The following is a 23,820-nucleotide window of genomic DNA, read 5'->3' as shown; positions in this document are numbered from 1 at the left end:
CAGCTGTGGAGACCAGACCAGCGTGCGTGAAGCCGCCAGAGAGTAACACGGAGCAATGATGCTTTTGTGCTACGATGGGTACCACCGGCGATTCTGGAAATGAGGGCTCCTGAGGCCTGGGTCACCGAGAGGAGGCTTCAGGGAGAATGCCCTGGACTTGGGCTGGATGTGGAGAGTCACCTTAAAATTGACTCTTAAAATTGCAGTGAAAAACTGGGCTCTTAAAAATCAACTCTTCTAATCATACTTACTAACTGTGTGTCCCCAGAATAATCATCTTTTCAGCCTCAGGTTTGTTATTTTTTTTTATTGAAGTATAGCTGTTTTATAATATTGTGTTAGTTTAAGGTGTACAGCAAAGTGATTCTACTATGTACATAAATATACACATATATTTTTTTCAGATTCTGTCCCATTATAGGTTATTACAAGATATTGAATATTGCTCCCTGTGCTATACAGTAAATCCTGTTGTTTATTTTCTATATAGTGGTGTGTATCTGTTGGTTCTACACTCATAATTTATCCCCACTTTCCCCTTTGATAAGTTTCTCCTTCTATGTCTGCGAGTCTGTTTCTGTTTTGTAGATAAATTCATTTGTATTATTTTTTAGATTCCACGTATAAGTAATATCATGTAATACTTGCCTTTCTCTGTCCCACTTACTTCACTTAGTGTGATAATCTCTAGGTCCACCCATGTTGCTGCAAATGGCAATATTTCATTCTTTTTTATGGCTGAGTAATATTCCATTGTGTGTGTGTGCATGTGTGTGTGTGTGTATCACATTTTCTTCATTCATTTGTCTGTTGATGGACATTTAGGTTGCTTCCATGTCTTGGCTATTGTAAATAGTGCTGCTCCAAGCATTGGAGTGCATGTATCTTTTCAAATTAGCATTTCCCTCTTTCAGTCTCAGTTTTGTGTATGTGTGGTAAAATACCCATAGCGTAACATTTACCGTTCTAGGGTATACAATTCAGTGTTATAAGATCATGCAACATCGTCACTGTCCAGTTCCAGAACTTTCTCATCACCCACAAAGGAGACCCTGCACCCATGAAATAGTTACTCCCTCCTCCCCCAGCCCCTGATAACCACTGATCTATTTTCTGTCCCTCCAAGATATTTCATGTAAATGGAGTCATACCGTATGCAGCCTTTTGTGTCTGGCTTCTTCACTCTGCAGTATTTTCAAGGGTCATCCATGTTATTTAGCCTCAGTTTTACATCCTGAAAAATGACCCAGTAAAAGGCACTGTGGGGCATGGCTAGAAGAATAAAACATAGTTCATGCCTTTAAGGGTGCTTGTCTGCTGGAGAAGAGAAGTATGCGTGTGGCTCATTCTGACACAAGTGATACAGGAGAGAGCAGCCAAGTTCAGGGGTGAAAAGGTGTAGGTGTGTTTGGGTAAATGCCCGTGGTCTTGGTGGCTGACAGGTGGGGCCTGCAGGGAGACAGGATGGGAGATGAACCCAGCTCAGAGCTGAATGCCTTTCTGGGAAGTCTGGACCTACTCAGTGACAGGGAGGAGCCATTGAGGGCTTTGCGCCGAGGTGAAGTCGCCCCCTGCTCTTTAAAAAGACAGCTGTAGCAGCATTGTGGAGCATCATTTGGGGTGGGAGTGATGGGAAGGAGTGTTAGAACAATTCAGGCAAGAATACTGACCCATGAATTGGCAGTGGTGAGGGAGGGTATAGCTCAAGTGGTAGAGCGCATACTTGACATGCACGAGGTCCCAGGTTCAATCCCCACACCTCCTCCAAATAGAAATAAATGAATAAACCCAATTGGCGGTGACAGCGAGGAGTAGATGAATTTGCCATTCTTAGCAGAGTCTGACTCAAAAGCATGTGGCTGTGGGGGCTGAGGGAGGTGAAGGGGTGAAGACGGGCCCAAGGCGGCCCTTGGTCCAGCCAGCCAGTTCAGCCTCTCATTTCTGCTTTGTTCTGCATTGAGCTGGGTGTGTCCTGAGACAGGTCACTAAGTAATTAAGGAGTTTTAATGACACCGCAAGGGAAGGCTTGATGGGTCCTCCTGACAGAGCCCAGCTACTAACTTATCCCCAGTCTTCTCAGCTTGACCTGGTCCTTCAACCCAACCGTTCAGGGTTTTTAAATCTCTATCCTCAGTTCAAACTTCCGTCAGGGGCTTTGGATGTTTCAGGGACTAAGCAGACTGTCCTTTATCCCAGGCCCATGCTGCAGTGGAACTTGGGACCATCGTGCCTGTCCCCATTTTACAGATGAGGTACTTAGAGTCCCAAAGGTTGCCTCTGGTAATAATGGCAAGTAAGCGGTGGGGCTGAGACCGCAACCCAGGCTGCTGGCTTCCAGAGGAGCACGCTCCTCTCCACCGTCCATGCCTCCCCAACTCTGTGGCTGAGGGGTGGCCCCGCCTTCAGTCATTCTGATTTTGCCCCAGATGTACAGCATTACTCCACGTCTCCCTTTCCAGCTGTTTGCTTGGACGAGGCTGAGGAGAGTTTGAGGTGGAGGTGACAGATATCACATCTCCTGACATTCATGTTCCTTCAGGGACCTCAAGCAAGTGAGCTAGGAGTTGGGGGAGATGACTCGGGGACACTGCCAGTGGCTCCGCCAGGGGCAAAGGGAGCAGGAACTTGAGCATGAGAAGAAAGTGTGGACTGCACTTCTGTTTCTGTCTTGCCCACCACAGGCATGTTCTTGTCAGCACTGAATGGAGTTCCTGGTGGTTTTGTGTGCACAGCCTCAGGGGGACTGTGCTGGCCACATTCCCAGGAATTGCATCTTTGCTGGGAAGCCAGAGGTGTGTGGCATTGCTCCAAGTGAACTGTGTGAGCAGCCTCCTCCTCCCTGTGGGGTTGCTGCTTTACAAAAGGAATAGGTCCTGTGTGTCCGAAAAAGTCAGTGACCCATTCAGGGGCTAGTTGGTCTCTCCAGTTAATCCTCATTCATATGGGCTGAATAAGGAGGGAGTGAATAGACAATCTCCAGAGGGTAATCAAATCCCAAATCCTTGAAAGAATTCACTTTTTAAAAACCGGAATATTTTGTTTTCTTCATGAACCCTCAGAGCCTCACTACTTAATCTGTCATCTCCATGAAGTTAAGTATGTACACACATACACACACTCACTCATCATAAAACCATCTGGCCAAATGTTGCCATAATATCTACCACATTCACTAGGGTTAGAGAAACAGGAAGTGGCAAAATAAACACCAACTAGTAGAGTTTAAAAGTATAAAAGCAACAGCAAGCATGTATTGTGCACCTTACTATGTGATAAGCACTGTGCTAAAGTGGATGGAAAGATGTATGTGATTTATGCCTTGCTCTGAAGGAGCTTACTAGGTTGGGAAAATGCCATCTGAGAACATAAAAAAGGCAGCTGCCATCCTATGGCCAACATCATGCTTACTAGAGTATAGAGTAACCTTGGAAGCATTCCCAACTAGAGTCAGAAATAAGATAAGGATACTAGATATCACCACTGCTCAGCAATGTGTTGGAGGACCTAGCCAATGCAACAAGACAAGAAAAATAAATGAAGCCTAAGAGTGGAAAATAACAGACAAAGTTTTTGAAGATTATATGATTGTGTACCTTCAATATTCAAGAATTCAGAAAAGTATTGTATACAATAAAAGAGGTAAGCATAGTCACTGAGTACAGTATCAACATACAAACAGCAGTAGCATTTCGGTATAACAGTAAACTATAGAAAATGCTATAGAAAAAAGATATTGTTCATAATAACAAAAATTGTATGACACCTAGGAATCAATTAAATAAGACATGTTTACGGCATTAATGGAGAAATCATAAAACATTATCAAGGTATGTAATAAACAGACAATGATATGTTTATAGACGGGACAACTTATTAGCATAAAAGCATCTCCTTTAAGACACTTCTAATAAAAATCCCAACAGAATTGCTCTTAGAACTTCAAAAACTAATTCTAAAATTTATTTGGAAGAGTAAGGTACATAAATAAGTCTGATGTTTCTGGGAAAAAACCCCAAGGAGATCAATAAAACAGATTAGAGAGCAAAGAAACAGACCCAAGCATCCTTGTGAACTTGGCGTGGGGTAGCGGAGCATTGTAAGTCAGTGGGAAAGGCTGTGTTCTGCAGTGACTCATGCTGAGATAACTGGGTTTCTGTAGAAAATATTAGATCTTTATCATACAATATACACAAAGATACATTTTAGCCAACGCTAAACGTGAAAATTGAAACTTTAGAAGTCATTGTTAGACACTATTCCCAGGAGAATTTCCTTATTATGACCTCAGGGGTTAAAATAATGTCTTAGAAAAGAACCAAACCACACAACTCCGAAGGGAAACGGTTGATAAGTTTGACTATGTTAAAACTTTATTATTTATGGATGTACAGTGTAAGGATATGGCTTAGAAGTGGGCACATAAATGTTGCCTCTGGACAGTGAGGGAGAGGAGAGAATGAGACAGGGGACTCAACTTTATCCATAATGTAAAAAGCGAGGAAATGTTAACATTAGTTAGGATGGTGGGAACACAAAGCTTGTTACATTTATAAATATTTTTCATGAAGTTTTTAATTTAATTTTCTTTTTCCAGTTTTATCAAGATATAATTGGCATACTGCACTGTATGAGTTTAATGTGTGCCGCATGATGATTTGGCTTACATACATCATGAAATGATTATCACAATGAAGTTAGTAAACTTTAATAATAAACTTTATTATCCATCATCTCATCCAGATGCAAAAATTAATGAAATAGAAAAAAATTTTTTTCCATTTGGTGAGAACTCTTAGAATTTACTCTCTTAACAACTTCCATATATAACGTACAACAGTGTTAATTATATTTATCATGTTGTACATTACATCCCTGGTACTTATTTATCTTATAACTGAAAGTTTGTACCTTTTGACTGCTGTTATCCGGTTCCTCTCCCCCACCTCCATATATAAATATTTCTGTATTTAAAACAGTTTTTGAGAAAACACAAAGCAGCTACCAAACCAAATCATAAAGTAATGTGGAAGCTACAGTTGTATTAGGGAAATTGCCTGGCCTCAGAAGTCCAGTTCCGGTCCCTGTACTGCCATCAGCAGGCTGTGTCCATGGGTAAGAACCTTCCATTTCTGGAAAACAGGAGGAGTGGACTGCCTGCCTGCTAGCGTCCTCTCCCTTGCCAGCTCTCACGTTTTCTCTTTGTGCCCTGGGAGAGGTTACAGCTGCTGGAGGAACTGGGAAGGAAGAATGCAGGGGAGTAGAACATTCTCATAGGCATCAATTTTATAGGAGCGAGCGCAGGGCAGTCATCATCACTGCATTCAGTTCCTGTGTGCCTGACCTCCTAATTCCTGGGCCCTGCCTGTTAAACCCTTGACCTTGCTGTTTTCCTTGACAGGGTGGATTGGGGTGCCCTGTAGTGATAAGTGTGCTCCCTGCCAAGTGGCAGAGATTCTTAATTAGCTGGAACTGGTAGGAGTGGCACGCTGCTGACAATGAAGTCCCCATGTAATTGGTCTCCATGATTGCTCTAGAGTCATAGCCTGAACAAGAGCCAAGAAATTCCCCCGGGCATGGTGGGGCGGGGCGAGGAAGAATGTCAGGGGTCTCCAAGGACGTACTAGTGTTTTGATCGAGGCAGTTGTCTGTGGGCTGGTCATTAAGAAGCAGGAGTCTTGGAATCCTACATCTCACTTACGGATCTGCCGGCCTGTCCAGTCTGAGTTTTCTCATCTGTGAAATGGGACTGACCGAATGAGACCAGAGTGATGTAGGGGATCATTTCCTTTTTAACTGCAGTGGGGGGCGCTTTGAAAACAAAAAGAAGGGGAGGGGTGGCGGCACAATTTTCCATGGGCTGAGTATTTACAATTACAGTTCTCGCTGCCTTCAATCCCAGCAGGGAGTGTGACAACAGTCTCAGTCATCTTAAATAATTTGTGTGTGTGTGTGGACCCGTTCTTTAAACTTTACATGATGTCCTTGTAAAACCGGTCTGGGTGCTTGATGACAAGGAAATCAGAGTGGAGAGGCAGGGCATCCTCTAATGGCCCCTCTTTGCCGCAGGAATGAATGTTGAGACTCAGCTGAGAATCTAAATGCAGAGCTGGTTGTAGCAGGATCAGACTGGCAGTGTAGACACACGCCCTCCCTCCATTCATCTCGATCTTTCCACTGCATGCACTAAAGACATTCATTTCCTTTCTATCACAGCCTAACTCCTTGTCTTTTCCTCTCTCTTCTCTGTTTCTCCCATGCTTCACTCCACTTAGCCGTCTCCTCTTTGCATCTTCTGGGTTCTTTCCCTGCAGAGTGGTTTGAGAAATCCTTCAGAGAGGCTCCACTCTGTCATCACAACAGTGTTTTGTTTTGTAGGATGTGCTCTGGAGATGCCCTAACGCGAATCCACCGTGGCTGTCTGTGACCTGACCGACTGGAGTAAAAACGGCCATGCTTTTTGAAACGCAAGGTTCGCAAAGCACTGGCTGTGATTTGACTTTGCAACTTTTAAACGTCATCATTAGCTTGTTGACATCCATGAGGAAAGTGCCCTCCTTTGAGCGAGTTTGTTGAAGTGATGGTGTTTGCAATGCAGAAGCTGAGAGTAAGAGGGATGTGGGAAAGGTGGACATTGCCCAGAGGCAAATGTGAAGTTCCTATTTTTTCAGGGACCAGTGTTGAAAATCTTGGGCGTTATGGCAGTTGTTTTGATCTGTTAGGAGATTATAGTTAAAAACTATCAATGAACTAACTATTTGTATTAAGATGAAATTGATTTCTTAAAAACTGTGCAGATTTATTTCTTAAGCCACTATTACTATTTGTGCTGCTGCTTCTCCACCAGGCCTGCCCCGCCCCCGGGCTGTGTGATGGTTCCTCTCCGAGCGAGATCCTTGGTCTGGGGTGTTGGTGGCTCCCTCCTAGTATGTGCTGTTTCCTTTCAGTATGATGCATGATTTGTGGTTTTAGCAGCATTGTTTCTGGCAAGCATCTCATTGGGAAGCCACCTCAAGTCCAGGCTTGATTACATGTCCTGTTTTTTTAATCCCTGATCTTGCACCATTTGAATTGTACCATGGCATCTAGACTACAGAAGAGTCTTGCAAAAGCACTGTTAATTACAGGCACTCACACATTTCTGGCCACTAGCATGTCTTTCTTAGATACGCAGAATAGTTAGAGGCGAGAGGATGCAGGCTCAGTTCTGGGGCTCTCTCCGCGCAACACATATAACCCTGGGAAATCTTTCAGATGTATTTGTGACATATGGAGTGTGTGTATGAGGAGAGCAGGTGAAAATTAGAATTTGCTTTTTAAAATTTTTTTGGAAGAGAAGAAGTAAAAGTTACTCTCATTTAACTGGATGAAATCACTATGGCCTTGGATAAATCATTCAACTTCATTAGACTGCAGTTGCATCATCTATAAACTAGACAAAATAGGAATTTTCTTGTCTGTAGACAGAAGGCTGGATGAAATGGCCTCTGGAGAACTCACCTATGGATTTTTGATTTGCTAAGCACTGAGCTGAGATAAAAGAGTCTGGATGTAGAGTGTAGTTGAAAGGGATACAGATGGGATTGTTGCTGTTTTCAGTTATTTTCCATTGTAAAACATTGCGCACACAACCAAAATACTTAAAGCACATAGGCAGAGTTTAATAAATAAGGCAAACACCTGTGTATGTAACTATCACCAGGATGGTGATGAAGGCGGTGCTGTTGGCTCCTAGAGCCTCTGATTGCCCCTGACCCATCCAGCCTCCTCCCTCACTGACACTTTTATGGTAACTTTCTGCTTTTCCCTATAGTCTTACCACCTGTGTTTCCCTCTCCTACTTTGAAAGTTACCTGCTCTTTGTATTCTAAAATGTATAATATTTGTACTTGGAGTATAAAGTTTATCAAAACTTTACTTTCTCACTGGGTAATACCAGCTCCTTGGATCACTCTAAAACATTTACTCTCTCCTTGCTTTTTCCCTCTCATTGCTGTGTGTTCTAATTCTGTATACTTTTAAGAACACCACACAATATATTGTTCTACAGAGTCAGCCTTCATTTAGATTTATTCGTGCATTTATCACTGTTTTTGCTCTTCATTTCTTTTTGTGTTTCCAGTCTTCCATCTGGGATCCCTCTCCTTCTGCCTGACGTACACCTTGTAGAGTTTCCTTTGCTGGTAATGAACGCTCTCAGGTTTTGTAAGCCTGAAAACTCCTGCATTTCACCTTCATTGTGGAAGGATAGTTTTGGAAGTTGTGTTAGTTTCCTATGACTGCTGTAGCAAACTTGGTGACTGAAAACAATAAGAATTTATTCTTATATGGTTCTGGAGGCCAGGTACCTGAACCCGGATTCACTGGGCTAACAGCTAGGTGTCAGCAGAGCTATGCTCTCTCCAGAGGCTCTAGGGGAGAATCAGTTTCCTTGCCTTTTCCAGCTTCTAGAGCTGTATTCCTTGTATACTTTGGCTCCTGACTCCTTCCTCCATCTTCAGAGCCAGCATTGTAGCATCTTCAAATCTCCATCTTCTCCTCTCACATCCCCTTCTCCTCTGTGTCAGATCTCCCTCTGCCTCGCCCTTGTAGTAACACTTGTGATTGCATTGAGGGCCAACCCAGGTAATCCAGGCTAATCCACCCATCTGGAGATCATGTCTGCAAAGTCTTGTTTGCCATATAAGGTAATGTGACAGGTTCCAGGAGCTATGACCTGGATATCTTTGGGGGGACATTATTCATCTTTGCATAGGAGTGTATGAAACTCTAGATTGGTCATTATTTTCTTTCAGCATGTTAAAGATGATTCAGCTGTCTTCTGGCTTCTTCTTCTTCTTCTTCCTCTTCTTCCTCCTTCCTCCTCCTTCCCCCTCCCCCTCCTCCTCCTCCTTCCTTTTTTGGTGGCAGGGAGAGAGGTAATTAGGTTTATTTATTTATTTTTAAAGGAAGTACTGGGGATTAAACCCAGGACCTTGTGCACGCTAAGCATGTGCTCTACCCTTGAGCTATACCCTCCCAGCCAGCTTCCATTTTTTTAATGTTGAGGCATCATCTTTCAGTCTAACCATCATTTGTTTTAAGGTAATCTGTAATTTTTCTTTAAGATTTTAATCTTGGTTTTGATGACTGTGACTGCTGACCACCATGATGTGTCTACATTTCTTTGTATTTATTCTGTTTGGGATTCTCTGGGTCTCTTGAATCTATGGTGTCTTTCAGTAGTTCTGGAAGATCCTCAGCTGTTATCTCCTCAAAATTATCTCAGCCCCATCCTCACTCTCTTCCTCTTCTGGGACTCCAGTGAAGTGTATGTTGGACTTTTTTACTGTATCCTCCATGTTGTAAATCCACTCTTCTGTGATTTCCATGTTTTTGCTTTTCTCCGCTATCTTCTGGACATTTTCCTCTGATCTAACCTCTGGTTTATAATTCTCTCTTCTACTGTTTTTAATCTGCTGCCAAACACTTCTATTGAAATTTTAATTTGTTACTTAATTTCTCCTTTCCAGAAGTTCTGTTGGACCCTCTTCCAGATCTAAGTCATTTTTTTCAATTTTTTTCTTTGCAAATGTTTGCTTTTTTTATGTGGTAGACTTATATAAACTTAATACATTTGTATCTGAAGCCTGTCCAGGTCTGTTCCTGCTCTCGCTTGTTTATACTGGTTCTCACCCATGTTGCCTTATTTCCCCGTGTGTCTGATTTTCTTTAACTGTTGTGCTGGTTATTGCCCTTAAGAAATTATTAATGGAGATTCTCTGAGGCTTGGAATAAGTGTACTTTCCTCCTTCCGGCTGCCTTTTGGGGGCACTACAAGTTGGTGACCACATCAAACCAAATTCATTGCCCATCTATGCTGTACCTTCCTGGGGTGCAGTGTGCATGAGGGCAGGTCTATGGCCACATCTTCTCAAGATTATTTTATCCCCCTTCCTTTTCCTTCCCTTGCTCTGCTTGGGTGCAGGCCTTGGGGGCCTCTTGGCCTGTGAGGCTGGGGAGGAATAGGAGGTGGCAGATTAGTTCTGGGTCATCCTAACTCTGAGAGTGCAGCCCTCTGGGACCCTGCTTAATGCTGGAAGAAGAATCCTGTAAGTCTTTGCACTGAGTGTGCTCTTTGCCTGGACATCCGTCACCTTTACCCCTCCAGTGACTTCAAGGCGAAAGCAGCTTGGGCACTCAAATAATCTTCTAATCTCTTTGGGTTTAAGCTTCCCCCCAAAATTGGCCTGGCAGGCCTATGCTATCTTTTCAACTCCTGAATGCTTAAAGGTGATTTATCTAGAGTTTGTTTATTTTTGTTCCCCCAGCCAGAGGGTTTATCTCAATAACCCACTGCCTAACTTGCCCTTTGGGGAAATAGCAATTACATTTTTTAAATATAAAAATTATGCATTTGTGTTTAACGATTATGATATTTGCCTTTAGGAAATTTATAGTGCAGAAAAATCAAGGGAATGGAGGCCCACAAGTTTTTATTTGTGTTTAGAGACAAGTAGTCATCATATGGAAAACTGATCTGGTGCAGACTTTGGGGGGAAGATGGTGTGAGACTTCGATGGATTGTCCCAGTGACATCATGAAATTGAAGAACCCATCTTGCTTGATAACACTTATTTTTTTCTCAGGGGGTAACTTCAGTTGGTTGACCAGTAAGTTGCATCCTTGCCTTGGAAAAATAACCACCAAAGGAAGACCACTCTTAGCTGGTTTCCCTGCCACGTTGGCCTGGTCCTGAGCTGCCCTGGAGTGGCCCAGGTCCAGCCTCTTCAAGTTCAGGGTGGCTCTGAGGGCAGCTGGCTGTGGTTCAGATCGATGGTGGAGACAGCATTAGTCAGCAGCTTCCTGTCTCATGCCCCGATGCCTTAGCACTCCAGCGTGTGGCTGTGACAGTGAAGGCGGATTCCTGACTCTGGCCATGGATAAGGGGGTATGCTTGGGCCAGGTTTGTGAGTCCAGTCTCTGGCCCACCCTCAACATCACGCTTTGACCAGTTGGTCTTGGATCAAGCTTTTAAAACTTAAAATCCCAAATGTCAAGAATGAATTTTTGACCCCACGGTCCTCCAGTCCCCAGTTTGGATGGAAGCCTCTGAAATGATAATCAGCATGAGGAAAAGCCTGTAAATCATTTGTTCATTCAGAAAACATTTCATAGACTTCTACTGTTTCTTCTACTAGAAAGCACCATGCTGGTATTGTGGTGTTCCCTCCCCCAGAATGCTTATCATCTTGCAGAGAACTCAAAGAGAGAAACTGAGATTTAGGGGGACCCTTGAGGCTGATTGTAAGAGTGAGCTGTGATGTTTGTCATCCCATTGACTTGGCTGGTGTGGTGGGCTCATGTTTTTTTCCTTCCCCACACCTCAGTGAGCGTCCCTCGTGAATCCGGGCTCGTATCCATGGGGGAGGAGGGCCAGCCCTTGGTCGAGGTATAGAGGTGGCTGTCCTCTTTCTAAGACACAGCAAAAGGCAGAGTGGGGAAAGCCTGGAGGTGAGGACTGATCTTGCTGCCTATCACCAGGCTTCACACAACCTTGGCCAAAGAAACAAAAATTAATTCATGATTTATGCATCAGAATAGACTCAGTTTTCTGGAAATCATCTTAGAACAGATATTGGAATTTGATTAATAAAACATGGCTGGAGTGAAAGATGTGTTCTTGTTGCCAGTTTGTTTAAAACTCAGTGTTCTGCATTGTTCTGCGCCAGTAAGTTTGGTGAGCTTATTAATGCCACCAAGAGAGCAGATAGAGCTTCAGCAGACAGTTGCCACGTGTGCCTTGAAGGGGAAAGCAGCTTAAAATGAGGCTTGTTTCCTCAGCAGGAATTAGAGGGTCCACGGCAAACGCTTCTCCAAGCTGCCCCTCTCTTTCTTGGCAAGCAGGCTCTTAGCCTCCAGCCCCTCAACTTCCTTGACTCTGAGGATTCCTTCCTAGTTTGAGTCTGAGCACAGATTCTGCCTGCTTTTATTTTTGCCTTCTTATTACTCTCCTTTCAGTGCTCTTTTTCCATGTCCTGCCCCTCTGACTGCTGAGTGTTTGGATCCCAAACAAGGATGACTTTTGTAGTCAGCTTGTTATGAAATTTCAGTAACATGTGACACATGATATGTTTTTCAACTTTTATATCTTCATACTCCTCTGGTGTTTGGCTGTGGGGATCAAGTTTTGCTGAATGTGATACTCTTGCCATTCAAATTTTAAGTGAAATAAATAGTAAAACACAACTGTAGTAGACTGATTCCTCCCTCGCCCCCTCCTTCCTCTCCTCCTCCCTCTCTTCTTCCTCTTCTCCCAGAGAGGGCATCCGAAAGCACACATAGCATATGCAGAGTATTAAAATGCTAACTCCTTAAACTAAGGTTAAGTCCTGTCCTATCACTTGCTTTTGTATATACATGTAGAGGAAAAGTGATCACATGTTGGAGGGTGTCTAATACAATGTTAGAGGTTATTTTGATCTTTTGCAAAAGCAGAGAAGGAAGACAGTGGAAGTGCGGGCACAGCGCTGTTGACTGAGTGACAGAGGTGAGGAAAGTAACCAGTGCTCCTGGAGGAGAATCAGGGCAAGGCTGGGTTCCGGCTACTCTCGTACCGCCTGGGCACTCCTACGACAGTCTCCCCTGGTGCTCCTGATGGGCCATGCTTAGACATTATCTTGGACCACAGGAAAATAAGCTGCAGCCGACTTGGTGGCCGGCGCCCTCTGATCCCAGAGCGCTGGGGCAGACCCTGCTGTGAGTCAGTACTGTGTACTGAGCTGCTGCTTGTGCTGGGTGCGGGCACTGGGCAGGCGGCAACGGACGAGGCAGATAAACTCCCTGTTCTCACAGAGCTGATATTCCAGGGCAGGGGACAGGCGATAAAGCACGAAATAAACAGGATAATTTCAGATATTGACAAAGATAGGATACAGGACAGAGAGTGACCATATGTCCTTTAGGTTCCTGGGTCTGAGGTGGCCTCTTTGGGAAGGTGACAGTAACACAGGAACCTGAGGTTGAGAAGGGGCCAGCCACATGAAGATCTGAAGCAGTGCTGTCCTGTAGAACATTCTCAGTGCTGGAGATGTTACATGCTGTGCTGTCCAGCGTGGTAGCCACTAACCCCATGTGGCTGTTGGACACTTGAACTATGGCTAGTACAACTGAGGAACTGAGTTTTAAGTTGTATGTAATATTAATGACTTATAATAGCTTCATGTGTTAATAGCTACCCTATTGGACAGTGCAGATCTGGAGGAAGGACTTCCAGGGAGAGGGAACAGATTGTGCAAAGGTCCTGAGGACATGGTCCCCCTGGGAACCCAGCATGGGATCTGTGTCTGGAAGCTGGGCTCAGTCTTTAAAAAGCAAATCTGGAAAACATAAAATTGCTTCCTGCCTCTGTTTTGTGGGTCCTTGGAGAACCTACAGAGGAACAACAGTTACCCAGATGAGAATTAAAAACCCCTGCCCATTCCCACATTGTCTGACTCACGATTCTTGCCCGGTTTCCTCTGCTCCCGCGCTGGGGCTGGCCTTTGTCTGTGTAGGATGTGGCCCTTACACAGGCCTCGCCTGTTCATTCTGGGAACGAATCCTGTCTTTGTTCTTTCATTGCATCTTTTTGTAACAAGAGGCTGGAACCTCTACTATTGCACTTTAAGGGGTCCCTCTGCCCTCTTCTCACTGCCTCCCATTCATCCTAGGGCCTGGAACCCCATCTTTTCTGGCTTAGCTTTTCTCCCCATTGCTAAAAATGGCATAGTCAGCCCGGGTTATAAAGAGAACCTGGTGTTTGGGGATAGTTTCATCGTGAGTTGCCGCTTTTGTTGAAAGGGTTAAAAAAGAAAAGAAAAGAGGAGAGGGGAGGAGGGAAAAAGAAAGGCCCCAGGAATGTTTGCAACGGTTTTTTCACATGCCACACGCGCACTGGGATCTCTTAGGCCGTGAAAGCCTCTGTACCTCTTGGCCAAGAATTGGACTTTTCCAAGCAGCTCCTGGCTTATCCCAGCAGAGTGGGGAAGGGAACGGCCGGGGCGGGGACCGGCTCTGCCCCTCCAGCACGGGTAGAGATTTCAACTCCAGCAAAATTCTCAACCAAAAACAGAGATGAGGCGGCCACTCTGGGCTCAGTGTGCTGAAGGTTAGAGGAGGCCCAGCTATTGTCTCTAGTCCAGGACTAGCCTGGATTAGTCACTGGTGACCACTCTTTTTGTCCTTCCATACCCCCAAAGAATTGCAGAATTACTTAGCACCACCCTGATAGGTATATAAGACTGAGACCGAGGACCCAAGCCCAATTCCAGGGGTTGAGCTGTGACCCTGCCTTTTCCCCTTGGTCCAGCCTGTCTGCGGTTAACTCAGAATTCCTCATCCTCGTCCCACGACCAGCAGTGGGAAAGGGAAAGAGACTGCCAACCTTGAACAGCACGGCACCTACCACAAAGCTGTCTTGATGTTAACAACCTTGATCTCTCTGGGGAGAAGTCTGAGGTCATAAAATGCACCTTTTTTGACCCCTGAACAACGTGCTGGCTGCTCCGCCTGCTTTTCCAGGCATACAAGTATGAAAACACACCTGGATCACGCACTTTGACCTTCAAAGTCAAAGGCTTGGATGTCCAGCAAACAGCCCTGGGCTGTGCTGCTCTGGGAACTGCGTCCTCTTAGTGAGGGGATGGTGAGGCTCCCTCCCCATCCCCCTCCCTCTCTGAGCTTTCCCTCCTTTCAGGACAGGTTTTGTGGGTCTGTGTTCACATAGGGCCCTTTGCTTAGAAGGTTTAATGCTCTTCCGTTGCCATCTTGAAATTCTTAGTGATTGTTGAACAGTGACCCTGCATTTTTATTTTGCAGTGGGCCCCACAGATTATGAGCCAGGCTTGCTCTTATGACACTTGGAACATGCCTTACCCGCAGTATTCATGTCATTTTACTCCGTTATTCACACTTATGACTTATCTTGCACACTGGGGGGTGTTTTAGTGGAAGCACAAGGTCTTTGGAATCAAGCAGATCTTTTTCAAATGACCACAGACTGACTTTGAGACTTGGGTAAGTTACTCAGTCATTTGGAGCCTCAGTGTTCTTATCTATAAAGTGGGACTAGTGATCTTAGTTTTTTTAAGAGTCTGAAGATCGAGAAAATATGTGGATAGCATAATGCCTTGCACATCCACCCTCAGTATTACCTCTTGTTCCTCCCTCCCTCTTTGCCTGGCACAGTGCTGGTGTACAGCAGGTGTTCAACATACGCTCACTACATTTCAGTTTGTGATGGTCCTCTTCATTTCCAAGTGGGGACAGGGTTTGTATACTAATCCCTGGGTAAGAGCTGGGACCTTCTAACCACACAATTACAAAAGAATATGAAAACGAACATATGCATGTATATGTGTGATGGAAACATTATGCTTTATACCAGAAATTGACACAACATTGTAAACTGACTATACCTCAATAAAAAGAGAATGAAAAAGAACAAGGGCTTATTCTAGGGACTGACTTTTCTTCTCCTGGGAATTACATTTCAGGCCCTGTATCGGGCATCCTTTTTTCTTAATAATTAAGTTCACCATCAGTGTCTCACTCTGTGGTGCCCATGATAGCAGATCCTCAGCCAGCGCTGACTAAGCCGAACTGGGCTACTGGACACACACCTTCTACCATAATCCTGGAGGTAGGCACGGTCCCACCCCACTTCCCGGGTCTGCCTGGGCTGCCTGGCTCCAGGGCTACACGGGGAAGCGAGGGCAGAGCCTCACATATGGGTCTAGGGGGATGTGTGTGGTGGAGTGCTTTTCAGGAAACTCTTACCCTAGGAAAGTCCTGAGTGTAATGAAATGAGACAGAGACAGAGGAAGGACAAAATGTACTGGTCAGAGCTGAGTCTTGCGCGTTGGGGAGACCTAGTAGACTATGGGAGGGACCCAAGGCCTGAGCAGAAATGTGGCCGTGGCCAGCTTGGCTGGATCCCGTAGGTCAGGATCTGGGACTGGCGCCTTTAGGTGTCTGTGACTGAGTGAGCGGCAGAGAGCCAGGCGAGCCTGGGGCAGCCTGTGGGCTATGACTAAATTAGGAAGAAAGAGCCCTGGAGCTCTCCGGGAGCTCACTGGGCAAGTGGGCGGTGGACGCACCTGGTGGGCGGCTGAAAACAGGCTGTTCACACAGGCATGAGCGGCCTTTGCGTCAACTTTTCAGTGACTGCAGGAACGTCCCACCCTGAGTCCTAGCAGGAGGGGAGTCTCCCCGATGCCTGCGACCACCCCACCGCCCCCCGGGAAGTCTCAGTAAAATAGGAGAACCCAGTGAGCTTTAATCCCTAGTCCTTTCTAAACTCTTTTAGGAAGGTTTTACCCTATAAAACGTGTGCCATCATGAATAGTTTTGGGAGGGGATTATATTGGATCCTGGGCATCCTGGATGAACATCAGACTGTCCAGACAGGACACACTGGGGTGATGGCTGCTTTATGTAACCTGGCAACGAGGTACCTGCGGACAGCAGATTTTGATTTGGAAAATCACGTGAAGGTTCAATTTGGTTTGATTATTTAAGTATAACAGTGTGAGATTTGGAACGAGAAGAAGAAGAAAAGTGGCAGGAGGATAGTGACTCCTGGGGAGAAAAGTGAACAGGTTCCTAAGTAATCAAACCATAAATCAGGCCAAGCCCGTCACGGGACCAGGGCCTTTAGTCAGTGCCTCTCAGAGGCCCTTCTTGGCTTTGTTGTCTTCCTTCCTTCCTTTTTTTTTTTTGTGGTTTTTTTTTTGTTTGTTTGTTTGTTTGTTTTTTTGGCAAGACTCTTGGAAGTACTTACTTACCTGTAGAGCATTTTCTTAACAGCGGCACTGTTAGTATCTTGGGCTGGTAATCCTTGTGTGTGGGGCTGTCCTGAGCATTGTAGGATTTTAGCAGCATCACTGGTCTCTGCCCAGTAGACGCCAGTAGTGCACCCAGTTCTGAAGCAAAATGTCTCCAGCATACCCTGGGGGAATATCACCCCCCCCCACCCCGTTAAGAGCCTCTGCTTAGGGCAGAGGACAGTCCATTTTTCTGGCTGAAAAGTGTCGTAGTTACTGCTGGACAGGTGAAACGGTGGGTCACCTCACTGCATCTCCTCCCGCTCCACAAAAATTAAAAAAGAGGGTCCAGCTTTTCAGGAAGCTTGTGGGTAGGGGGTCAGTATGACCATGCTGTGTGATGTGGCTACATTGCTAGGGTCCTTATGGGGTCCTTTTGGGGACCTTCAGGACCAGATTGCTTTCCTTGAAAATCCAGACTCAAAACCAAGCAAATCAACCAACCAACCAACCAACCACTGTCACCATTGCCACCAACCACAAAAAATGGGAAAGTAAGTAGGAGTGGAGGCTTTGGAATTTTATTAAAAATGGCCTCAGGATTAGCGCCAAGACTCCCTTGTTCAGAGGCGGTCTCAGGGGGCCTGTCTGCAAAGAGCTGGCCTGGGTGTTGATATGTGAAGAGGCTGAGAACATGTGGTATAAACATGGACTGATATTGTTTGCCATTTACACTCAGCGTGTGTAATGCAGCAGGAATGGCTCCTGGCGGCATGTGACTCCCCTTCCAGCCGGGCGCGCGGTGCCTCGGACCGCTCTTTCTCTTTCGCTGGCTCCCTCGCTCGCGTTCCCCCTCCTCTGCCCCTTCCCAGACTCGGGAGAGTTTCCGTGGACGCCTGTCATGATTGGCGTGCAGGAAGCTGGTAGAATGTCGTTGGAATTTTCTAGGGAGGCACATGTGCGACACCCAAAATGACTCCCGGCTTTGGTGGCCTCAGGTGAGCGCTCCGTGCCAGGAGCGCTGGTCTTTTTCAGAAAGGTAAGGTTGCATGACGCCATCCTACCTTTCCCCTGCACGAGAGGGAAATCAAGGGTTTCTTTTCTTTCTTTCCTTTTTTTTTTTAAAATTCTCCAGTCCGGGCAGCACTTCTGACCATGTTCTTGGCGCTAAGCATTTGTGCATGAGTATGCGATTTGTCTGTACCCAACCCCCGCCTGTTTAAAAAAGTTGTAATAAATGATTCATAACGGCAGGGTAACATGTGACCTAAACCAGCTCCTCATGACCCCAGTGAAATCAGCGATCCCGATGTCAAGGAAGTTGAGATGCTCTTTTTACGCTGGTTACCAAACTCTTTTATAAAGTCGTGTGGCTGCGGGAAAACAGATTGCATTATCACCAGATCGGAGGGAATGGAAGGGGAAGTTTCAAAACCCTGAAACCTTTTGAATAATGGGGGTCTTTTAAGGTTGAGGTGTTGTGTGTTAATTGCTCTAATCTGTCAGTGATGGAAGATGAACCTGAAGGCTTTGGAGGTGTCCCGTATCTGCTGAGAGCGGAGTCAGACTCGTGAACTGGAGGGGACTGCTGTGTTAGGATTCGTGAACAGGGATATTTTGGCAGAAAAGAATGCTTGAAAGTTGCTTCTGAGCACCTCTGTCGAAACCGCGATAAGCATTTCAGCAATTATTAGGTGTCTTGAAGTAAATTAAATTTCAAAGCAAAGCTATGTTAATGGTCCGCAAGCAAGCAAATATATAAACTTCTGTTGCAAGGTTCGGGGGACATATTTAGATACGGATGTGATGATCTGTTAGCAGGAACATGCACAACCAAACATGACTCACCTCGTTTCTTTGTCTGATGCCATTAAAAGTTACTTCACCACGTTCGGGAGAGGAATACCGGTTTTCTGCTCGCCAGCGCGTCAGAGCAAATCCACACACTCGGAAAATGGCGTGCATGACGTATCTTATCAGGGGGATTTTTGTAACCTTAAAAAAATCCATATGTAACTTTGCCATTGGTTTCGGCCTTATGTGTTGGAATCCCCTTTTCTCCGCCCTCTTTCTCTTTTGCACGTCTTTGCAAAGATGTCAGAAAACTGAAGGGGAGAGGGTTAATATTTTCACACACTCACCCCCTCCCCCACGTGCATACGCTAACAGCTGCCACGTATGATTTTGTGGAATTTGATATTTTGAACGAAATGACTTCCTTATTTTCCATAGTAATATAATAATCAATTTTACCATAGAGAACTGTGTACATGTCAAGCCTTGGCTGCCCCTAATTAGCAATGGATGGGGTAGCAGGGAGGAGGGCTGGAGAGCAGTTTTGAGTGAAAAGCCAGCTATTGGGTTTTAACCATTCTTCCTTGCCTGAGTTCTCAGTCTGCTTGGATCCTGACCACAGGTTTGGTTTGTGGTGATGTGAGAAAAGCTCCACTAGGGCATGTGCACTTGTAACCGAGAGGGGCCTGTCCCCCTGTTGTTGCTTTCCGTCTGTTATATCCTCTTCACGGTAACTTTTGGACGGCCACAGCTTTGTAAACTAGAGGCAAAAGTCCGAAGTCACCTACGTAGCATATTCTCTGCTTTGGGTGGCACCTGTGTTTTGTTGGCTGTCGTCAGGAAGGTCTGTTTCTTAAGGCACCAGAAACTTCCATCCACTTTCTGAAATAAACAGTTGTATGGTATGTTTATAAAGACCCAACCATAATATTCTCATTTACTCTAAGGAATTGAAAAGAATTAAACAGTGTACATTCCCAGCACACACACGGAAACATATACCTCGTACCACGCAATGAATCACTTAGCGTACTCCGTAAGTTCTCCCTCCCGTAGGCTTAGAGATAGTCGTAAATTCAAGTGAGCTGAATAACTGTTTGTTCGGTGCCTCTCATTTGTCCGGCACCGAGCCAGACAGACACTCAGGAATTTGAAAGATTTTAGGACATGGATGATGTCTGCAAGGTGCTTATAATTTAGAAGACAGGAGTCATCCTCCAGCAAACCTCATCTGGCTTTCTGCAGCAGACACTGTCTATCTGGGGCACGTCTTGCCACAAAAAAATAGTTACTGGACTGTGTGAAAGATGCTTCAGTATAGCTAATGCTGATAGATTGCCCGCTGTGTTTGTGACCCCTTGTGGGCTTATCAAAATTTCAGTGTTTATTCTTACGTGCAATTTAAGACAAATGGTCGTGCTGTTTGTAGTGACAAAAATGGCTTGTGGGGATCAAGGTGAAGAATAATAGATTGATTCTGTTTTTTTAGAGATTGGCCAGTCTCAAACTTCACTTCACAATATTTCTCCTGAGTAGCTATTAAAAATTCCAATGCCTTGGGTGAAAAAGAATCTCTGGAAATGGACCCAAGCGTCAGTATTTTAAAAAAACAACCCGTAATTGCAGTGCCACCAAGTTTGAAATCTAGTGATATAGATGGTTTTATCAAAACTTTTTTTTTTTTTAAGCCTGGGGTGAGTTTGGAAGGTGGACTTTCTCATTATGGTGATGTTGCTTGACTAAAGAACTTTTGACATTCTGGAATCTGACTCTTCTGTTCTCTGCGTTAGTGAACTCAGTGTGAACAGAGCTGTGCTTTCTTTTTGTTAAACAAAGATAACATGACACTGAGCCAATCAGTCAAACAAATTACCTGAGGTTTCTGAACCTTGAATGTTGATTCCAGGAAGCCAAGTGTTGTTGAATATGTCGACTGAGTCTCTTCAAGGAAGGTAGGTATAAGAATAACCACATTTTTGCAGTGTCTGAAACCACCCCCTCCAGAAAAGGAAGCCCCTTCCTGGGGTACCGTGCGGCTAGCAGAGGTGGCTTGTGAAAAACACGGCTGTTACTAAATTCCTTACAACTTACTGTGATGCTTAGAGTTGGAAGGTAGGTTCAAGATCATCTAGTTCATTACTCACAAAATAGGAACAGACTCACAGACATAGAAAACAAACTTGTGGTTACCAGGGGAAAAGGAGAGGTGGAGGGATAAACTGAGAGTTTGGGATTTGCAGATACTAACTACTATGTATAAAATAGATAAACAGTAAGGCCCTACTATATAGCACAGGGGACTATATTCAGTACCTTGTAATAGCCTATGATGAAAAAGAATATGAAAAGAAATATTTATATGTATAACTGAATCACTATGCTGTCCATCAAGAATCAACACAACGTTAACTGACTGTACTTCAATTTTAAAAAATTTGAAAAAGATTGTCTAGTTTAGTGGTTCTTGAAGTGCAGTATCAGTATCTCCTGGACTCATTAGAAACGCAAATTCTCAGGCCCCAACCCAGACCTCCTAAGACAGAAACTGGGGGTGAGCCCAGCATGCATGGTTTAAAGCTCTCCCGATGCCCACCAGCACTTGAACATCACTGCTCTGGTTTCACCTTGTCATTTTACAGACAGATCTGTTAAGTGGAGATTGAGTGCCTATGAAGTCACTCAGGACTAGAGGAGCAGTAGAGGCTAGAAACTCAGATCTCTCGGGGCTGAAATCTACCTCTACACTGTGACCAGATCATCCTGACTTTTCCATGTGTCATAGAAAACAGCTTTAGGAAAATACCCACCATCCTAAAATCACAAGGCATAAAGGAACCTTAAATGTTGTCTCTTCCGACCCTTCCATTTCCCAGATGGGAAAACTAAGGTCTGCAGCATGAACTGACTGCAATAAGATGCACAGGAGAGCCTGTGTAAGAAGTGGATCTACTTACAAACAACACTATCTCTCCTGGCCTCCTCCCCCAGGTACCCCACCCCACCCTTCAGTGTCATATGGCCTCCCAGTGTTTGGCTTAAATCATGTTAGTTAAAATGTCCAGGTAACAGGCAACTCTAAGAAAAGACCAGCTTTATTGATTGAGAATTTAAATTCTTTGAAATGAATCTAAAATTTTATTTTGCTTTAAAATTGGCTTGAGTTTTGTAACCATCCTTATATATTTACCAGAAAAATTTCAGTGATATAAACCACTGAGAAGAAAGTTTAGACAACACAGCGACCATTTCTGGAGCATGTGTTTCATCTCAGAATCATGTAAATTAGACACATATCTGCTCAGATCACACACTGAAATTGCATTTTCTTCAGATTTAGTTAAAAGGAAAAATGTGGCAGCAAGTCTGTTGAATATTTTAGAAACTTACACTTGATGTGTTTGGTGGTATTTACATAACTTTGACAGCGTTCAAAGATTGAATCTAATCCACATTCTCCATAGAGCTTCATCTTCAAAGCCTTGTAGCAACGTACACATAGAACATTTAGCCAGGAAATCACGCTGAGAATGTGATGTACAGCTATTCTCACTGCACACATGCACACGGAGCAGGTGTGTACAGATATGCGTATAGATATGATTTATTGGTTGCACACATCTACCATGTGCCAGCACTGTGACATGAAATGCATGTGTAATTCCTGCCTTCAAAATGATCACGGATGTGAGGATATCAGATGAGTGATGGAGTAGGTAGCTATTAGCAAGAGTGGTAGGAGTTAGAAGAGAGTGTAACTGAGGCTTAATGGAGCAGCGAGGCATCATGGGGGATCACAGAAGGGGCACCAGCACACACTGGCAGGAGTCAGGGAAGGCTGCCTAGAGGAGGTGCCATCTAAGTTGCATGTTGAAGGTTAGTAGTTACCTGAGTGAGGAGGGTAGGGAGGAGGTTGTCTAGGGAGAGGGAACAGTGTATGCAAAGGCATTCATGTTTGTGTGTACATTGTCCTTCACTGGGGCTGTTCTGGCTTATAAACCCCTAAATATTTCATTTGCTTGTATAAACAATAGTATTTGGCTTCCTAGAGAACTTGTATAGCAGTTTTTAAATACACATTTCAAGCAGCTTGTTTTTCCCATCTCAAAAGACCCCAGTGTTCCCCAGAAAAGTTTGTGGGTTGAGAGGTCAGCATATCTTATGTTACTGAGAAAATGGAAAGATCTCTCCTACCCCTAGAAGTCAAACTACCTCCCTCAATTTTAACCTGCACAGAACCAGTGAAACTCTGTAGAGCTGGCAAACCAACTCCAACCCTGCATGGATCTGAGCTGCATTTTACTGTGAATGCTTGGTTCTGCCGTGACATGCCTTTGTAGAGGAGAGCATGGCATTGTGAGGCACTGTTGGTATTTCATTCACTCTGTCCTCGTGGCTGGAATTGGGAGCCTCCTTGTGCTGACTGCCTGTCCAAGAGAACTCGGCTAGAAGAAATTAAATTATTTCATGCCTCCTGGACTGCAACACATCTGTCAGAACCAAGCCATATTTACTACAGTAGTTTCTTTGAAAGCGTTCCCAGGAGCTTAAAAATAGCTTAATTTGTGAGTAATAATAATAACAATTATTATTCAGTATTATTCAGTTATTGTTATTATTATCACTACTCTGCTTTGCAGAACACCTGTGCATGGTGCTTGATCTTTATAACAGCTAACAGGGTGGACATGATTATCTCCATTTGACAGATGAGGAAATTAAACCTTAGACTCATCAGATTTCAAAGGTGGAAGAGGCCTTGGAGATCCTTTCATCCAGCTTTCTCATTTTACCAAAAAAAGGGAAGTTGACTGACATATAGTCCCACAGGGAGTAAACAGTGGCCGTGGGACCAGGCCTGGGTCTTCTGATTCCTAGCTCGTCAAGTGTTTCACTCCACTACGCTGCCTTAAGGCTTCAGTGTGTGAAAGGAAACTTGGGAGGACAGGCATTTGTTTCTTTAAGAGAAAAATTGTTGAAATCAGCCTTAACCTGCTGTTTTATGAGCTCACGCAGGGATAGAAAAAGTCTCTTCTTCTTCTTCTCTAGGTAGATAGGTAAACAGAAATACAGACACACACACACCATCTGTGGATGTTACCGGGGAGATGAAGGTGGAACTAGACTGGGCAGAGTCTCAAAGGGAACTTCAGTTTTATCTGTATAATTTTTTTAATTAAAAAAATAGGCAAAAAGGACTTTAATAGTAGCATCTACTAATTTGGAGTGATTTGCAATTAATTCATCA

The 23,820-nt window shown here is 44.5% G+C and overlaps 1 protein-coding gene across 5 annotated transcripts in view; it reads left to right on the top strand.

The window, feature by feature from the left end:
• Window positions 1–23,820, top strand: part of RBM20 (RNA binding motif protein 20) — a 180,880-nt gene that overhangs the window by 95,567 nt on the left and 61,493 nt on the right. The window contains exon 1 of one of the 5 annotated variants that reach the window (XM_032490950.1): window positions 17,638–17,820. The exons of the other annotated variants lie outside the window; for them this stretch is intronic. Coding sequence (XP_032346841.1) covers window positions 17,738–17,820 — 83 coding nt within the window. The 5' untranslated portion in view covers window positions 17,638–17,737. Of the gene's footprint in view, window positions 1–17,637; window positions 17,821–23,820 lie in introns of those variants that run through there. 5 annotated transcript variants of the gene reach the window in all.

Source organism: Camelus ferus, chromosome 11, assembly GCF_009834535.1.
Source record: "Camelus ferus isolate YT-003-E chromosome 11, BCGSAC_Cfer_1.0, whole genome shotgun sequence".
NCBI classification, from domain to species: domain Eukaryota; kingdom Metazoa; phylum Chordata; class Mammalia; order Artiodactyla; family Camelidae; genus Camelus; species Camelus ferus.
The sequence above is the reverse complement of the archived record's forward strand: the minus strand, read 5'-3'. Positions and strand labels throughout refer to the sequence as shown.